We start from the raw sequence: 16,318 nt of genomic DNA, 5'->3' as shown, positions 1-16,318 counted from the left end.
ATGGGCCAGCGGGAGCTCTGGGGGACAGGTGAGTCACAGGACGTGGGAAGCCAAGTGTGCTGCTGGGACAGGCGGTGCAGGTGTGAGTGGGGACGGTGCCTCCAGAGCCTGCCTGGCAGGCTGGGCCAGGGGCCCGGGTGGGAAGGCCAGCCCCCGCCTCCTTGGTTTTTGCCTAGGACATGTGCTGCCTGGTTCTTCCTGCAGGCTTCGGGGTGGACAGACAGGCTCCTGCCCTGGCAACCCTGACGTTCCCTAGGAGGAGCAGAAGAACCACGTCAGTGAGCAGGATGGCCACACCACCTCACAGTGGGGTGTCCAGAGAGGGTGGCCTTGTCTGGGCTCCAGCTGGCCAGGCAGCCGCAGTTGGTTGCCTCCGAACTAGATGCTGTTGGGGGAACACAGTGGTGGGAGAGACCTTGGGTAGGGTTAGTTTGGGATGTTGGCAGAAGTCCACATTTGGCTGAGAGATGATGAAACCCTAAAGGCAGATTTAGCCACAGTGAGGGGGAATTCTAAGGAAGCTCTGAAGGTCATTTCCCTAGAAGGCAACAGGTGACCTTGTCCAGTTACCAGAGGACCTCTGCAAGATGTGGCTATTCCAAAGGGGAGAGGACATCCTGTGGCCCATGCGTGGTGCTGTACCTGGATTCAACACACCAGCAGCTGACGCTTGTGCTGAAACTCTTGTCCATTTTGATACAAAACTATTAGCACTGAGTGAGAGAGAGGAATCCATTGCTTCCAAGACTTCATACTCTGGGATCCTTAGAACTGAGCTTCTTGTTGTGACACTGGTAGATTCCATGCAGTTGAAAACACAACACAGAGAGGGCCTGTCACCATTGCCAGTGTGCCCCAGGGTGACGTCATGCAGAACGCACAGACAGCTCCCACCTCCCTTGGTTTCTTCAGCCCTGCTTCACGGGTTGAAGCCTGGGCAAGGTGCAGGTCACGCCCTGTTTCTCTCACTCATGTGCATGTAGTGGGACAGGCAGCCTTGTGAGTGTGCACGGTGTGAGTGTGCCCTGCGCATTGCCTGTTGCCCCTTCACAGCCCAGTCCCTGTCCCTGGCAACTGATACCTGAAGCAGGAACTTCCAACTTAGTGATGGTGAAAAGGAAATCGAGTCCAGTGAGAGCAACCTGCAGGCAAGGCTTCAACTGGAGCTCAGCTCAGGGGGCAGCACTGATGGAGTAGCCAGGCTGCTCCCCGAGCAAGGGAGACACGAGCTGTTGTGGCCTTGCTGGGGTGGGCTAGGGTCCAGTCAGTGAGTTCCACTGGCCAGGGGCAGATTCCAAAAGATGTTTCTTCTCATGGTGGCCTTATTGGGGGACTGCTGGGTTGTGATGCAGCTGGTCCCTTTGTCCTGGGCACACACCTGGCCTGTGGCTCCATCTGGGCTGATGGCAGGGCTGAAGGGCTTTGGGTGCTTGGGCTACTGTCACTGCTGGACAGGCACAGGGCAGGTGGAAGAAAACACCTACCAGCCTCCATGGTCAGCTATGACTACCCACAGGACCCAGTAGAATTGACCCAAAGGGTAAGGTGGCCAAGGGGACAGGACCAATATGAAGACAGAGACTCCACTCCAGTCACCCACCAGACTCCTGCAGGCCTGGGGAAGAGCCAGAGTCTCCAGTGAAAGAGGCCTTGGAGTCCCTGAAGAGCAGCTGGGCCTCCACTGTCCACATAGCCCACGCAGCAGAGGTGTGACTTGCAGCAAAGCCCTAGGGAACCAGTCATATGCCCTAGCTGTGTGACCTCCCAAACAGGCAAGTCTCAAGTTAACTAAGAAAAGGTGAAGCTAGAGGATTTATTAGGTTTTCTCAGGAGAAATCTCATCTTGTGCAAACATTCTACTTCTCTGGTTGGATTGGGTCTTGTGACCCATTTGTTCAGGAGGGTAGAGAAGCAGTAGGTCCTGCCACTTAGGGGACTCATTCACTGCACCCCAGGGTCACTCCCTGTTCCCAGCCTTTTGTCCCGTCTCATGGCCCTGACAGATCCATCCAGACTTGTATGCTACCAGCTTCTTGCTCCTGAGCTGTGTTTCATGCTACGGAGGTGAGCAGCTAGCTTAGCCATCCTGCTAGGGGATACCAGGGGGTTTCCAGTTTTGACTCTCACAGAGAAAGCGGCTGTGGGTCTGGGCTCAGGCTTTTGAGGGATGAATTCAGGAGTGCAATTGCTGGCTTATGCAACAGCTGCATACTTATGTGTATAAGAAGCCGCCGCCTTGTTTTTCAGAGACTTGATAGCATCTGGTGTTGTGCTGTTCTATTTTAGCCATTCTGAAAGGCGTGTGGTGACAGCTCACAAAGATTTAACTTGCATTCTCCTGGTGGCTAATCAAGTTAGTCACTCATTCCTATTGCCCTCTGTGGATCCTCTTCCATGAGATGCCTCCTCATGTCTTGGCCCACTTTCATGCTGAATTTTTTAAACTGTTGAAATATATATCCTAGCTACCAGTCCTTTGTTGGCTATGTGGTTTTCGAACATTTTCTGTCAGTCTGTGTGTTTGAGAACCTCTGATGGGAATTGCATCAAATCTGTAAGTCAATTTAAGGAGAACTGGCATCTTTACTCTGCTGTTTCCCAATCCATGGACACAGTATACCTCTCTGTTTATTTGGTCTTTTTGATTTCTTCTGTTAATGTTGTATAATCATTAGCATCGAAGCACTACACTTGCTTTGCTAAAGTATTTAATTTTCTTTGAAGTAATTATATATGTACCCTGTCTTTAATTGTGGTTTTCACATGGGAGGCACAGTTCAAAGAAATACAGTTCATTGTAGTGTGCTGATCTTGTGTCCTGCAGCCTTGCTGAACTCACTGCTCACCCCAGACCCCTGAGGATATGGGAGGAGGAGTTGACAGAGACTTGGATAGGTGGAAATAGCCACTTGGTCACCCTGTTTTAGGGTAACAGGCTGAGACTTTACTAGGCCTGCAGCTGGTGAGGGGCAAATCCTATCTAGCCATGTCCTAGACATCGATACCTATGCTGTCCCTCCCTATCTGCCAGGAGTGGTAGGAAGACATGGAAGTCCCCAGTCCCAAGCAGTACCAGGCCTTGGGGGAAGGCTGTGAGGGCCAGCTCCTCGGGGTCAGGGTTAGTGGATGGATGGGGTGGGGGCAAGTAAGGAATGAGGAGAAGGGGACAGGGGAGCTGGAAGGGACAAAGGTGAGGTGAGGACAGTGGCACTGAGCAGGAGGACCACAGGGCCCCTTCAGAGGTTTCAGAGAGTGGGCTGTCCTTTTGGAGGGCACTGGGGAGAGCCCCATTTCCCCTTGGTTACTCAACAGTTCTTCACAAAAGAGACCCCAAAGTGTGTGACTCCATCTGACGCACACACGACCCTGGTAAGAACACACAAGGGCTGGGACCACGCAACTGCTTGTTCAGAGAGGGATGTGGGACAGTGGTGAGTAAGAGAAGCAATGAATAGGCAGAAGGAAACTTGAAGGAAACAGGGACAGAGACAATTTTAACTGAGTGTCACCTGCCTTTCCAGGCCGGTGCTTTGCAGGGCCTGTCACCCACAAGCTTCTAGAAAACCTGTGATTCTACCTTGTCCTCTGTTAACTAGCCCACAAATAAATATATCGAGTAAAGAGATATATGACATTTAAAAAACCCCTATAATTTGGGGGGGCTTTCCAGCAACGATTACTGATCAGACAGATAATGGAGACCACGCCGGCCTGAGGATCTGGAGAATGACCAGACCACTATAAAGCATCTTGAGATCCCCAGACTGACACCAACCCCACACCTCCTGTGCCCACCCCTCATCAGACTTCTTTAGAAGAGCCCAGAACCCAGGAACAGGGGCCTGTTCTCTCTGGAATGTGTGCCCCTGCTTTCCTAACCCTAATCCTGCTCCCTGATAGACAGTGCTGTCAATCTTATCTGTCATGCATTTCAAGGACCCCACTTGTGCTGCCGGAATCCCCCCTTCCCTGGGAATTCTTCAGATGACAACCCTCTTCCAGAGACATCTCCTGTGACAGTGACACCTGCCAACCCTTAAGACTAAGAGCAGGAACAGCCTGCTCCGGACCACAGAGGCGAGCCTGAGGGACAGGAGGCCTCCTTGTCCACCTCAATCTGGATAAGGAGACCCCACTCTACATGGGCCTGCCTGGCAGGGCCAGGAACCAGCCAGACACAGGCCCTCTGAGCCAGACTCACGCCCACTGAGCCAGACTGGCCTCCCTCCTGCCTCCCACCCATAGGCCTCTGTGGAGACAAACAGAAACCTGCCCAGCTGCTGGGCCAGCTGACTCCCGGGGGAAGCAGCAGAAAACATCCGGGTGGGAGGGCAGGCTGCCTCCCCTAGGGGCTGGGCCGACGGGATCTTCAGGCCTTGTCCTCCCCAGCTCCCACCCTTCCGGATTCCCCTAGCGGGAGGTGTAATGGCACTCTGGATTCCAGGCTCTTTGCAGACTGACACCAGTTTCCTCTTCCAGGCTGGCCTCTAGCCTCTCCCTGCCGCTTGCTTGGATCTCAGTAGTTTGGGGGCAAAGAGACTGCAGGTCCCCTTTCCTGCACCCACCCCCGCGAGCATGTTCACGACGGGTCCTCACAAGCTGTGACCCGATTGGCCACTACAAGAAGGGACTTTTTCCTGCCTCTGAGGCTCGGTTTCGATCCCGGCTTCAGCACGACACCCAAAGTGGGGAGGGCAACTCCGCCCACTCGCCCCTCCCACACGACGCGTCGCCCCAGCGGATCCTTGGGGGCGGGGACTGACCCTATTGCCCCGCCCAGTCCGGCGCCACCCGACCCGCCTACGCGGGTGCCTTTAAGTCCTCTGGAGCTTCTTCCATGGGTCTGAGAAGTTCCTGGGTCGCCCAGGTAGGGTCCTGCCATTGTGGAGCAGACAGGAATTGTGATCCCTGCTGGGTCTCCACTGTGAGCACTGGGCTTCATGTTTGCCCTGGCCAGGTTCCTGTAGCCCTGGGTCACTGTTTGCAGCTGGTGACCAGGGCTCCCAGGTGCTGAGGGGACAGGTAGCACAGAGCTTGGGGTGAGGCCTGGAGACAGCCCAGCATTCTGAACAGGGTTCTGTGTGGGGCTCTGCCTGCTCCTCAGGAAGATGAGGGGCGNGCCGGGCGGGCGTGGGAGCGCTGGGGCGGGCAGGTGTAGCGCTGGAGCCGGCCTGCTGCACTGTCCCTCAGCCCCGGGGCCGCGGCCGCACGTGTCCGGTGCCCGGGTACGGGGACCTGGGCCTCGGCCTCGGGCGCCTTCTCCTGGTCCGCGCTGGCCGCCCAGTAAGGGGCCAACGTCTGTCCCAGTCTGCCCCAGCTCCAGGGCACTGGCAGTCGGCACTGAGAGGGACCAGCAGAGAGATGGGCTTTGCCATTTCAGGTGTCCCACCCCACAGCCTGCAGCTTCCTAGACTCTCCGCAGCCCCCAGCCCCTGCAGCCAGAGGCCTAGGCTGCCTCACAGCCCTTGTACCTAGGTGGGCTGTGTGTGACCCTCACTTCCTCTGTGCCAGGCTAGTCTTGGCCACCTCTCCATGTTGCTTAGACAGGCATCCATAGGTGGAGGGAGGGCTTCCAACCACCTCACCACCATCTGACCTGGTGGCTGAACAGAGTGGACTGTGATGGGGGCTCCCAGGCTGTCTGGGGTGGGCACTGGGGTCTGCAGGCTGCAGTAACTCCAGAAACCTCTTCCCTCTGCCAAAGCTGCCTGGATGAGCCCTGATTTGCTGCTGTGGCTTGGCTCCCAGGCCCCTGTGTCTAGACAAGGCTGTGGCTAGGCCATCTGGGGATGTCTGGACAAGGCTGTGGCTAGGCCATCTGGGGATGTCTGGACAAGGCTGTGGCTAGGCCATCTGGGGATGCACTCGGGCCTCCTCTGGAGCTTCTTCCATGGGTCTGAGAAGTTCCTGGGTCGCCCAGGTAGGGTCCTGCCATTGTGGAGCAGACAGGAATTGTGATCCCTGCTGGGTCTCCACTGTGAGCACTGGGCTTCATGTTTGCCCTGGCCAGGTTCCTGTAGCCCTGGGTCACTGTTTGCAGCTGGTGACCAGGGCTCCCAGGTGCTGAGGGGACAGGTAGCACAGAGCTTGGGGTGAGGCCTGGAGACAGCCCAGCATTCTGAACAGGGTTCTGTGTGGGGCTCTGCCTGCTCCTCAGGAAGATGAGGGGCGAGCAGGGAAGGGCTGGGAGCTGGTTGAAGGACTTCTTGCACAGCAGGTGAGTTGGATAGGTCATCTCCTGCCACCCAGGGTCACAGCTCTGGGAGGAAGACATGGAGCTGCTGCTGGCTGTTTAGGGAGGAGCTCCAATCAGTTCTGTAGAGCAGGCTCTGTAAACAGATGCTGACGCCTTCAACTGCTGGGTTAGGTCAGGCAGGAGGCAGCTGAGCCTGTTTGCTGCTCTTTCTGAGCTTGGGGATCAGCCCTTGCACTGTCCTGAGGAAAGAGGAAGACAGTCAGCCCTTGCTTAGCTGGCGGTCATGTGAGTTTGGCAGTGGGAGCCTGGCTCTCACTGCCCACCATGGAGGGTGTGGCCTAGAGCTCGTGGCATCCTGAGTTGACTCATCGTGACCTTGGACCGTGATACACCCTCGTGGTTGGTCCATGTGCCACCCTCCCACCCCACCTCTGGGTTAAGCCTTGATGACCCCTCCTTTCCTCCTGCCCCCTCGTCTTTTCCAGAAAGCCTGCCCCATGGCCCAGTGTGGTGAGTGTGCTGTTTGCTGAGAAACCATGGGTTGCTCTCAGCATTTGGTAACTCCTACAGTTGAAGAATGTCCTCTGCCCTGGGGATGGCCTCACCTGCAGGACACCTGTCTCCTGTGGGGTGGGGCCCGCACACAGTGGAGGTGTTTCTACCTGAGATTCCATTGTCCAGCTTGCAAGAGATGACCTGCCCCCCTCAAAAAATGTTCCAGAATCTGAGCTCTGCTGTCCCTTTGGCACTGTCCTCAGCCCTGCTGGGGCCCTCCTTGTCCCTCTGGGTGCTGCTGCCTGCAGCCTCACTCACACCTAGGCTCCCAGGGCTTCCCGCCCTTGCTATCTGGACGTCTGGCATGGTGTCTCCTCTAGCCACCGACTGCCCAGACTGTGTCAGCTTAGTGCTCATCCATGTGATGGGGGGCCAGGGCTGCCATCTTCCCTCTCCCCAATGTCCCTTGCCTTCTGTGAACTGGTGCTGTGTCCAGGCAACTCCATCCCTCCGAGGTTCTGCTCTTGCTGCCTCTCCCTGCCCACTTGGCAAGCCTCAGCTGCCCATGTGCCCTTTCACACCCATAGTCCACACAGAGCTTCCCAGAGGGTGGGTGGTCCCCCTGCTGACAGCCCTCAGGCTGTCCTCAGGGGTCAGGTCCAGTCCCAGTGGGGCTCCTGATCCTGCAGGCTCTGGCCATATCATCAGCCTCAGGGCTGGTCCGACCTCCTATTGCCCTTACAGGCGGACTCATGCTATCCTGCCGAGGGATGGATGAGAGGGGCAGCAGGCAGCCAGGGAGGAGTGGCGGGGCAGTGTCTGTGAGCCCTAGGCTGACTCCGCATGTCCCCACAGCTCTGGCTCAGCTTCGCCCCAGTTGCAGACATCATTGCCCAGCACTTCCTCCTGTCCATGGCACAGGTTGGCTGGCTCTCGCTGATCTACCTGGTGGTGTCCATCCCATTTGGCATCTTGGCCATCTGGGTCCTAGACTCTGTGGGGCTCCGAGGGGCGGTGAGTCAGACCCCACACCATGGCCTGCCTGGGATTATTAGCAAGGTCCTCTGCATTTAGAGGTTGGGTGCATGTGCTCCCCAGACCAGGGCCCAACAGCCCTGCTGGCTGGGACCCCAGGCAAAACTGCCAGGGAGGAGGGATGGCTACAAATTGGGATGTGCCTGTGAGCTAGGGTGGGCATTTGGGGACATGGGTTGGGGAGTCCGAGATGGCCAGCAGCCTTCTGACTGTCCTGCAGACCATCCTGGGTGCATGGCTGAACTTTGCTGGGAGTATGCTCCGCGCCCTTCCCTGTGTGGCTGCCTGGGTCCCCAACACATTTGCCTTCTTCATGGGTGGCCAGAGCCTCTGTGCCCTGGCCCAGAACTTGGTAATCTTCTCTCCAGCCAAGCTGGCCGCCTTGTGGTTCCCAGAGCATCAGCGAGCCAGAGCCAACATGATTGCCACTATGTGTAAGTCCCAGGGCTGAGGCCTCTGCCTGCCTGGGTCTTCCACCCCTTGAGCTCATGAGCCAGGGCCCCAGGGCCAGGAAGCCTTCCCCCTGGGCTGGGGATGAGGCCAGCCATGGCTGAGCTGACCTGCTGCCTGGTTCATCTCTCCACCCAGCAAATCCCCTGGGCATCCTTGTGGCCAATGTGCTGTCACCTGCCCTGGTCAAGAAGGGAGAGGACATCCCTCTAATGGTGAGGAAGCTTGTAAGGCGCACATGTGTGGTGTGTTTCTGCTGTCTGCTTGTGCATGTGTAAGTGGTGTGTGTGCATGTGTGGTGTGAGGGGTGTGCATGAGTTGTACGTGCATGTGTGTGGTGTGTGCACACTGTGCACATGTGTGCACATGTGTGGTATATGAATGTGTGCGTGCTGTGCATGCATGTGTGGTGTGAGGTGTGTGTGTGTGTGTGTGTGGTGTGCTCACACCTGTGCACTTGTACTCTGACATGCCTGGATGTGTTTGCATGACCTTCTTCCTACGTGATTGTGCAGCTGGCCCTTAGGTGCTAGTCTGTTCTGGGTGGTCAGGCTGGCCTTGTCAAGGTGGGAGCCATCCTTGAGGAATATTTTGATAATCAGGGCTCTGCATGAAACCCCCAGGAGCAGGTGAGGGTGGTGCAAAGCAGCCCACCACAGGCCCTGGGTTTACTGGTGACTCTGGAGGTTGGAGGGTGGACAGAGATCACAAGGGGATAAGGACCTGGGCCCAGAGCAGGGCAGAGGCATGTGGGCACAATTACCTGTGTGGCTGTTTATGACACCCATGCCCTCTCCCAGCTTGGAGTCTACACCATCCCTGCAGGCCTGGCCTGCCTGCTGGCCACTGTCTGCCTCTGGGAGAGTGTACCCCCCACCCCACCCTCTGTGGGGGCCGCCAGCTCCACCTCGGAGAACTTCCTCCAGGGGCTCAAGCTGGTGAGTGTGGTGGGACTCTGGGGGTGGGAAGGCCCTGGCTGGAAGCACCTGGGCTTCTGGGCTAAGAGGCACCTCCCCTCCAGCTTCTGCAGAACAAGGCCTATGTCATCCTGGCTGTGTGCTTTGGGGGTGGCATCGGGATCTTCTCCAGCTTCTCGGCTCTCCTGGAGCAGATCCTCTGTGCCAATGGCTACTCCAATGTGAGTTCCTGCAGGGCAGGGACTCTGCCTCTGCTCGGGTTACCCACTGCCTCTGAGTGCTCAGTGTCCACGCTGGAAGAAGCATGGAGGGCCAGCTGTAGGACTTGTGCATCCCTGGGCCTGACCCATACCTGTTGCCCTCTGCCCTGTTCCCTTTGGCTCAGAGCTGGGTGTGGGCCTGGGGCATGTTTCCACTTCTGCCCTAGGTGCAGGGCACTGAGGGCCTGTGGATATCTCTGGTGACTGGCCCTTTTCCTTAGTGGGGTGCTCAGTAGTGGATCCCACTCTGGCAGACAGCCAATAGTGTTGTCCTGCTTTGGCCTTGGGTACTGCCCTGGTCACAGGGTATGTCCCAAGGAACTCTGGTGGCGTCCTGCCCCAGGATGTTGCCTGAACTTTCCCCTCTTCCAGGGGTTCTCGGGCCTCTGCGGGGCTCTCTTCATCGTGTTTGGGATCCTGGGGGCACTGGTTCTTGGCCTGTATGTGGATTGGACCAAGCACTTCACTGAGGCCACGAAGATAGGTCTCTGCCTTGCCTCCATGGCCTGTGTGGCCTTTGCCCTGGTGAGAGTCCCCTGCTGAGCCCCGCTGCAGGGGTGGAGGAGTGCCCGGGCAGGTGGCAGGCAAGAGGCCACTGGCCTCTCAGGCATGGCCTCTCCTGCTGGGGGGCCCATGGTGGGTGAGGTGTCCCTGCCTACAGCCATGCAGCCTAGTTGGCACAGCTGGCTGTGCTGACTGCTGTCTCCTCTGTTGTCTGGCTGCTCCCAGGTGTCCCGACTGCAGGGGCAAGCCCTTGCAGTGGCTGCCACCTGCTCGCTGTTTGGGTTCTTCGGCTTCTCTGTGGCACCTGTGGCCATGGAGCTGGCGGTGGAGTGTGCCTTTCCTGTGGGTGAGGGTGCAGCTGCAGGCCTGGTCTTTGTGCTGGGGTGAGTGTCCACCTGCCCTGGCTGCTTCCCTGGGCCTAGATGCTCTCCCCTGGCCCACCCCAGGCTGCATGGCCCAGGCCCCTGTTTGGGAAGAGAGTGGCCTGTCTGCTCTGGTAAGGGTGGGCCATACACAGGCCTGGGCAAGCCTAGGCCACATGGACTAGGCTTCATGCTGCTCTTGGAATGTCAGCGGGCGGCGCAATGTCGGTCCCTCCCAAGGTGGCATTGGCTTTGAAAGGTGGACAGTGCCGTGGCCCTGGCTGAGGGCTGTGCATGTCCAGGCAGGCCCAGGGTGTGCTCATCATGGTGTTGCTGACGGTGCTGACTGTGCGGCCCGAAGATCCATCCTCCTCCACCTGCCAGCATGGTGAGGACCCGCTGGACTGGACAGGTCAGTGTCCATACCCATGACCCAGGGCCCTCAATGAGTAGAGGTAAAAAGGCCAGGCCTGGCCAGTTGGGGCAGCCCTGGAACCCCCATTCTGGGCCCTGTCTCTGGGTGCCCTTCACATGCCACCTACACCTGAGCACCTGAGCTCAGCGGGTGGGTGCCGCCCAAAGACCCTGAGAGAAGCCCAGTCTCAGTGCCCCCTCGTGAGCTGTTTTAGAGCCAGGAAAGAGAGAGAGAAGTGGAGAGACATGGGGCCAGAGAGTGGGGAGGGGCTGAGAGGAGAGGGACAGGGACAGAGAGCACAGTCGGAGCTGGAGTGGGCAGTGATGACAGTGGGGGTCAGGCACCCTGGGCACAAGGCCTGTGACCCCCGGGACTGTCAGGATGGGGAGCAGGGCTGCTTTGGGGATGCATGGTGGCCATGGTGGGTCCAGATCCCCTGGGCTCTGCCATGGCCGAGGGCTCCTCTGGCTAATTGGGCCAGCTGAGAGAGAGAGCTGTGTGTGTCCCCAGTGTCTCTGCTGCTGATGGCCAGCCTGTGCACCCTCTTCACCTGTGTCTTGGTGCTCTTCTTCCACACCCCATACCGGCGCCTGCAGGCTGAGTCTGCAGGACCCCCCTTGCCCTGGACATGTGCCCCAGAGCTGAGGGCACCACCTGAGGCTCCTGGCTCAGCACCTCCAGCTCAGAGGCTGCAGGAACCTCCTGGCCCTGCCTCCTGCCTTCAGGAGCCCAAGGACTCGCGGAGACTGTGAGCAGGGGTGTCTCATGAAGGGAGGTGGAGAGGCAATCTCTGGTCACCGGGACTGTGACCACCGGCTCAGGGTTCTTGGCACACCCAGGGCATGGCAGGATTTGGCACTATGGACCCTGTGCAGACTGTATGGTTGAAGCAAGAAGAGCTGCTACTGTATGGACACTGACCAGGGAAGACAGCCCAACACAGGGCAGTGTAGGTTGGTGAGGTGGCCTGGCACAACAGCAGGGGCTGAAGGGGAGCTGGGTATGAGGGACCTGGAGTGGACAGGTGTGGGCACTTGCTAGAAGGAGCCAATCCCTGAGCCTCTTCTTCTCTGCTCAGTATGGGGTGACCACACACTGAGGCTGATGCTAAGACAGGTGGGCAGGGCTGCCAGCACAGGGGCCCCAGGCCGATGCAGACTCTCGGGCAGACACTGGCAGGCAGATGTGTGGGTCCACATTTATTGAACTGGACACAACCAGGGCTGAGTAGCCTCACTCCTCCTTCTCCTCCCCATGGGTGAGCACGTAGCTCAGCGCCTTGTAATCCAGGTTGCCCGCTGCGTCGATGGAGGCGAACTCCAGCATCTGGTCCACCTGAATGAAGGCGAGTTGGTGGGTGGGGGGTCAGGCCTGGTGGAATGGGTGGCAAGAGGTCCCCACACCTCAGCCTCCTAGGTGCTCTGGATTACAGGTGCTGAACTCCAGAGGCTCCTAGTGTTGCTTCTCTGCCAGGAATGGGGAGGGATCTTGGAGGGGCAAGCAGGGTGGGCATGGGGCCAGAAGGAGAAGCAGGTTACCGAGCTGGTCAGTGGTGCTTAGGGTGGCCACCTGGGCAATGTGAAGAATGGGGTGGAGTTCTGAAGTACAGATGGGGGCTACCCTGTCCCCTTGGGCTAGGACAGTAAGTCTGTCCCCTCAGCTAGGTCAGACCACCAACTGGCCAGTGGCTTCCAGCCCTGACCTAGCCCAGGGCCACCCCCCTCTCCCAGGAGCCCCTGCCCCAGGGACTGTTCTTAGTCCTGCCCACCATGCTCCTGCAGCCTGGGGCTGCTGTCCCTCAGTGGCCCTCTGGGGCTGCAGGCCTACCTCAGTTGCAGTCATCTTGTCAGCCTGGGACATCAGCAGGCGCTTGATGCTGAGGGCCAGGAGGAGCAGGGGAGTGGTTAGGCTCCCTGAGGAAGGGCTGGCAGCTCACACCAGGGCACCTCCAACGCGGCTCAGAGTGGCGTGGGCTCAGTCCTCACCCCACCTTCCCAGCACCTGGTGATCACCCCAGCCCATCCTGACCCCCATCGGTCATCCCCAGTCCTGAGGAGGTGTTTTATGGGTCACAGGCAAGTGCTTGGGAGGGACACCAGGCTATTCCCTCTCCCCAGCCCCTGGATGAGGTGGCCCTCCTGTAGCAGGGTCTAAAGACAGTGACACCTGGAGGGACCTGGTGGCCTAGTCGTGGAGACTGCCCCACTGGGTGGGACTGGACTTCCTGGGTCATCCTGAAGGACTCCGCTCAGGCCACAGAAGGCCCCAAAGCTGGAGAGACCAGGAGATGGGCTTGGGTGTGGGTGCTGCAGCCCCTTCTGCCAGCTGAGACCCTCCCTGCAGCTGCACTCACTACTCCTTGTGGATGCTGCCTTTGCCGTCAGGATCGAGCATCTTGAAGGCATTCAGGATGGTCTCCTCAGTGTCTGTGCCTGCAGCAAAGAGGCCATAGGGTCCCCTGCTACCCCAGGGCTCTGAGCCCCTGCCCAGCAGCATTACTGTCAGGAAGCCTTCCCACTCCTGAGCCCCAGGGAGCCTGCCCTGTTGTTCCCACCTGGGGGAACCATTCTCAGGGTCCCCAGAGTCAGTCCATGCCTGCAGCTGGAGCCAGGGATCTAGGAGTGAGGGACAGAGACCACTGGACAGCTGGGTAGATGGGAGGTTTGGAACTCAAATGGCTCTGGGTGGCTGACAGGATCTTAGGGCATGGGGAAAACACAGGCTTCTATGTGCAATGGCTGGATTTCTAAGCACTGGGAATTAGCTAGGCACATACACACAGCTGGCTGATTGGCCTGAGGGCTGCCCAGGAGGGCTATCCCTGAGAGGGACCAAAGAGCTCACCAGTCAGCTTCTCCCCAAACAGGTTCAGGAACATGGTAAAGTTGATGGGCCCTGAAGCCTCCCGGAGCATGGCGTCCAGCTCATCATCCTTGACGTTGGTTTTGCCTGTGGCAAAACCAGGGGGAGGGTTTACCAGAGCAGGAACGTCACCCCCTGCCCCTCTGCCCTTGTTGACACTGGCGACCCACTCCTGTTGTTCTCCACGGTGACCCCAGAACAGTGCTGGGCTCTTGGGGAGAGTGCTCTCAGCCAGGTGTGTGGGGTACAGGCTGGGGCAGGTGAATTCACCCCAAACCCTGAGCCTGGGACACAGCTGCTGAGGAGGAAAGGGGGGATCAGAGGTGGGGAGAGGGGAGGCTGGGTTTGGGGACAGGGGAGGTGTCTTTTCTATGTTTAGGCATAAGGAGGGTTGAGAGGGGACTCTACCATAGGAAGAAACCTGCCCACCTTCCCCAGCTCCTGGGGCAGGACCGGAAGCCTCAGGCCTGGCCTGAGGAATTCCCCATGGGGAATTTTGGTGCAGAGGCTTTGTGCCCCTGGGTGGCCTTGGAGAGGGCTGGAAGAACTGGGTCCAGTGTGAGAGCATAGGCAGGCCCCACGCCCTCTCCTAGCTCCATGAGGCTGGGCTGAGGCAGGGTGGGCTCAGCCTGCATAAGCTGTGGCTGTGGCAGCCCACTGGTGTTGTCCCCTCCTGGGATCCCCTGCTCCAAGCCCATCCCAAGTGGTCGTGTGTGGGCAGTGGGCCACTGGCTGGTCTGCCCTGGGCACCCTGTGCTGACCCTGAGCAAGCCAAGTGTGCAGGATGTCACCAGCCTGTAGGGCCAGTGCCCTTGATCCACTCGAGGAAGAGTGATGATGTCCAGGTTGGATGTCACGTGCTCACCTTCTACTGGCACTTACCCAGGGAGGCGTAGGTATCCTTCAGGTCCTCCTTGTCAATGAAGCCATCTCGGTTCTGATCCATGAGTGTGAATGCCTAGAACCCAGGCTGCTGGGAGCATTGCTGGTAGCCCAGCTCTGCCTCCATTCCTGTGCCTCTCCTGGCTCCTCACCCACACCCAGGCGAAAGGCAGCCACAGGCCTACATGGGATCCCCCCCACCCACTGGAAAAGGGGACTTGGACAAAAGAGGACAGACCCACCTCCTTGAACTCCTGGATCTGGGTCTGTTCGAAGTTGGAGAAGACATTGGAGGATGCCCTCTGGGCACGCAGTGCCCCGCCCTCCTTCTTCTTGGTCTTCCTGCTGGCCTGAGGCAGGAGCACCAAGACTTAGGGTCCTGGCCAGCTGCGGGAACCCCAGGACACCCCATGATCCTGCTGAAGGTCCCTGGCCAGCTGGAACCCCAGGGCATCCCAAGATTCAGCAGGCTTAACACAGAGGAGAGGATCAGGCAACATGGTGGCCCCAAGCCCAGGTGTATGGGGGAGGACAGGGACTCCTTAGGCCCTGGCACAGCACAGGGCTCAGACTACCTCACTGGGCTTGGCCTGGGGGCTCCAGAGCAAATGGACTCCATGAATGGGCCTGTCCTGGGCACCAGGTCTCCTGTGGCCCAGACTCTCCCACATGCTTCCCCGACTGTCACCAGGGTGGCTGTCCCTGGGTGGCCGAGGCACATACTTCTCACACCCACACTGAGGTGCATGTTCACATGCTCTCACACACTCACATGCACATCACACTCGTGTGCACACACAGCTCTCACATGCCCCTGCCCAGTTGTCTGCCTGCTCACCATGCCTGGGTCCTCCCTGCCCAGGGCTCCAGTCCTGCCTGTCTTAAGCTTCTGCCTGGTCCCCCAGGACACTTCAGACTTCAGCTGCCACTCCCTACAAGGACAGGCTCAGGGCCACCCCAGGGGACTGGACAACTGCAGAGTGAGCCTGGGCAACCTGCCGGTGACTCAGACACCCCTCTGCCCCCGGGCACCAGGAGGCTTTGTTCTGCGTAGGAGGCTGTGTCTCCAGGGCCATCTGCCAAACTTTTGGCCAGGGCCTTGGTGTTGAGAGCCCTCTTAGGCACTGTGGGCCCTGCTGGGACTGCAGGAACTGTAAGTGTCAAAGGAAATTTGGCTTCTCCAGATCTGTACAGAGGTACTACAAGGAGCCCAAACATTGCTGAGCACTCATTTTAGTATTTATTTATTTATTGATACTGGTGATTGAACCCAGGGGTACTTTAACACTGAGCTGTATCCCCAGCACTTTTTATTTAGAGACAGGATCTGCTAAGTTCCTGAGGCTGGCCTTGAATTTGTGATCCTCTACTTTAGCCTCCCAAGTTGCTGGGATGACAGGCGTGTGCCACCGGGCTCAGCCTGCTGAGCACTTTGAGTATTAGAGCTCCCAAGCACCACCGTCCTCACCTCCCTGTCTCATTGGTATATACGACAGTGGGGCCTATGACCCTGGCCTGACCCTTTGACCTCATGGTGGCAGCTCTTTAGTTTCTGTGGCAAGAGACTTGGGGATGGCCAGGCTACCCAGATGACCTGGTCTGGGTCACTCTTGGCTGCCAGGTCTCCCTCCTACTGCCTGACCTGAGTTCTGGGAAGGGACACAGCCTCAGTCACACAGCTCCCTTCGGGTGCTGCTACCTAAGACCCCCAGAGCCAAAGGGGTCTTCAGGTAGGACCCTGTGGAGGCATCACCTGCTGGGAGGACCTGGGGGACCAGGTATAGGGGCTAAGGATCCAGAGCCAAGGGCCCACTTCCTGGGGCAGGGCTGGGTGTGGCCCTGCAGGCGTCTTGGCTTGGCTGCAGGAGGGGGAGCTCCAAATGTGAGAAGGCTGCAGATCTCCAGGGAGCATCCTGGCCCAGTTGGGCTCTAGGTCCCCC

General features: G+C 58.5%; 2 protein-coding genes across 7 annotated transcripts; one reads left to right on the top strand and one right to left on the bottom strand.

Moving 5' to 3' along the window:
• The first annotated feature begins 1,492 nt into the window (after nt 1-1,492).
• Slc49a3 (solute carrier family 49 member 3) lies at nt 1,493-12,079 on the top strand. The gene is made up of 12 exons (XM_048783966.1): nt 1,493-1,540; nt 4,781-4,867; nt 6,080-6,217; nt 7,547-7,705; nt 7,947-8,160; nt 8,315-8,391; nt 8,977-9,114; nt 9,198-9,314; nt 9,726-9,878; nt 10,083-10,240; nt 10,522-10,631; nt 11,145-12,079. The coding sequence occupies exons 1-12, from the start codon at nt 1,493-1,495 to the stop codon at nt 11,384-11,386; spliced, it is 1,641 nt and encodes a 546-aa protein (XP_048639923.1). The 3' UTR covers nt 11,387-12,079.
• Nucleotides 11,821-16,290, bottom strand: Myl5 (myosin light chain 5). 6 transcript variants are annotated; one of them, XM_015481836.2, is made up of 7 exons: nt 16,132-16,290; nt 14,621-14,728; nt 14,379-14,454; nt 13,479-13,583; nt 12,988-13,066; nt 12,462-12,510; nt 11,821-11,969 (listed from the first exon to the last, which is right to left on the bottom strand). In XM_015481836.2, exons 1-7 carry the CDS (start codon nt 16,288-16,290, stop codon nt 11,868-11,870), a joined length of 678 nt encoding a protein of 225 aa, XP_015337322.1. In that variant the 3' UTR covers nt 11,821-11,867. The 6 variants fall into 6 exon arrangements, with proteins under 6 accessions (XP_015337322.1, XP_015337321.1, XP_048639941.1 ...); XM_015481835.2 differs by having other exon boundaries at nt 11,821-12,510; XM_048783984.1 differs by lacking the exons at nt 14,379-14,454; nt 14,621-14,728; nt 16,132-16,290 and having other exon boundaries at nt 11,821-12,203; nt 13,479-14,201.
• Nucleotides 16,291-16,318: the final 28 nt, after the last annotated feature.

Source organism: Marmota marmota, unplaced genomic scaffold, assembly GCF_001458135.2.
Source record: "Marmota marmota marmota unplaced genomic scaffold, marMar, whole genome shotgun sequence".
In the NCBI taxonomy this organism is placed as follows: domain Eukaryota; kingdom Metazoa; phylum Chordata; class Mammalia; order Rodentia; family Sciuridae; genus Marmota; species Marmota marmota.
The sequence above is the reverse complement of the archived record's forward strand: the minus strand, read 5'-3'. Positions and strand labels throughout refer to the sequence as shown.

What these genes read in the sequence shown, in the direction of transcription:
- Slc49a3 (XM_048783966.1), top strand. Translation starts at nt 1,493, where the DNA reads ATGGTCAGCTATGACTACCCACAGGACCCAGTAGAATTGACCCAAAGG. An exon ending in GAGAGGACATCCCTCTAATG is followed by an intron (nt 8,392 to 8,976) that starts GTGAGGAAGCTT and finishes GCCCTCTCCCAG; the next exon opens with CTTGGAGTCTACACCATCCC. An exon ending in CCTGTGTGGCCTTTGCCCTG is followed by an intron (nt 9,879 to 10,082) that starts GTGAGAGTCCCC and finishes GGCTGCTCCCAG; the next exon opens with GTGTCCCGACTGCAGGGGCA.
- Myl5 (XM_048783983.1), bottom strand. Translation starts at nt 14,064, where the DNA reads ATGCTCTCACACTGGACCCAGTTCTTCCAGCCCTCTCCAAGGCCACCC. An exon ending in GTTTGGGGAGAAGCTGACTG is followed by an intron (nt 13,067 to 13,478) that starts GTGAGCTCTTTG and finishes TCTTTGCTGCAG; the next exon opens with GCACAGACACTGAGGAGACC. An exon ending in GGCAGCATCCACAAGGAGTA is followed by an intron (nt 12,511 to 12,987) that starts GTGAGTGCAGCT and finishes CCTGGCCCTCAG; the next exon opens with CATCAAGCGCCTGCTGATGT.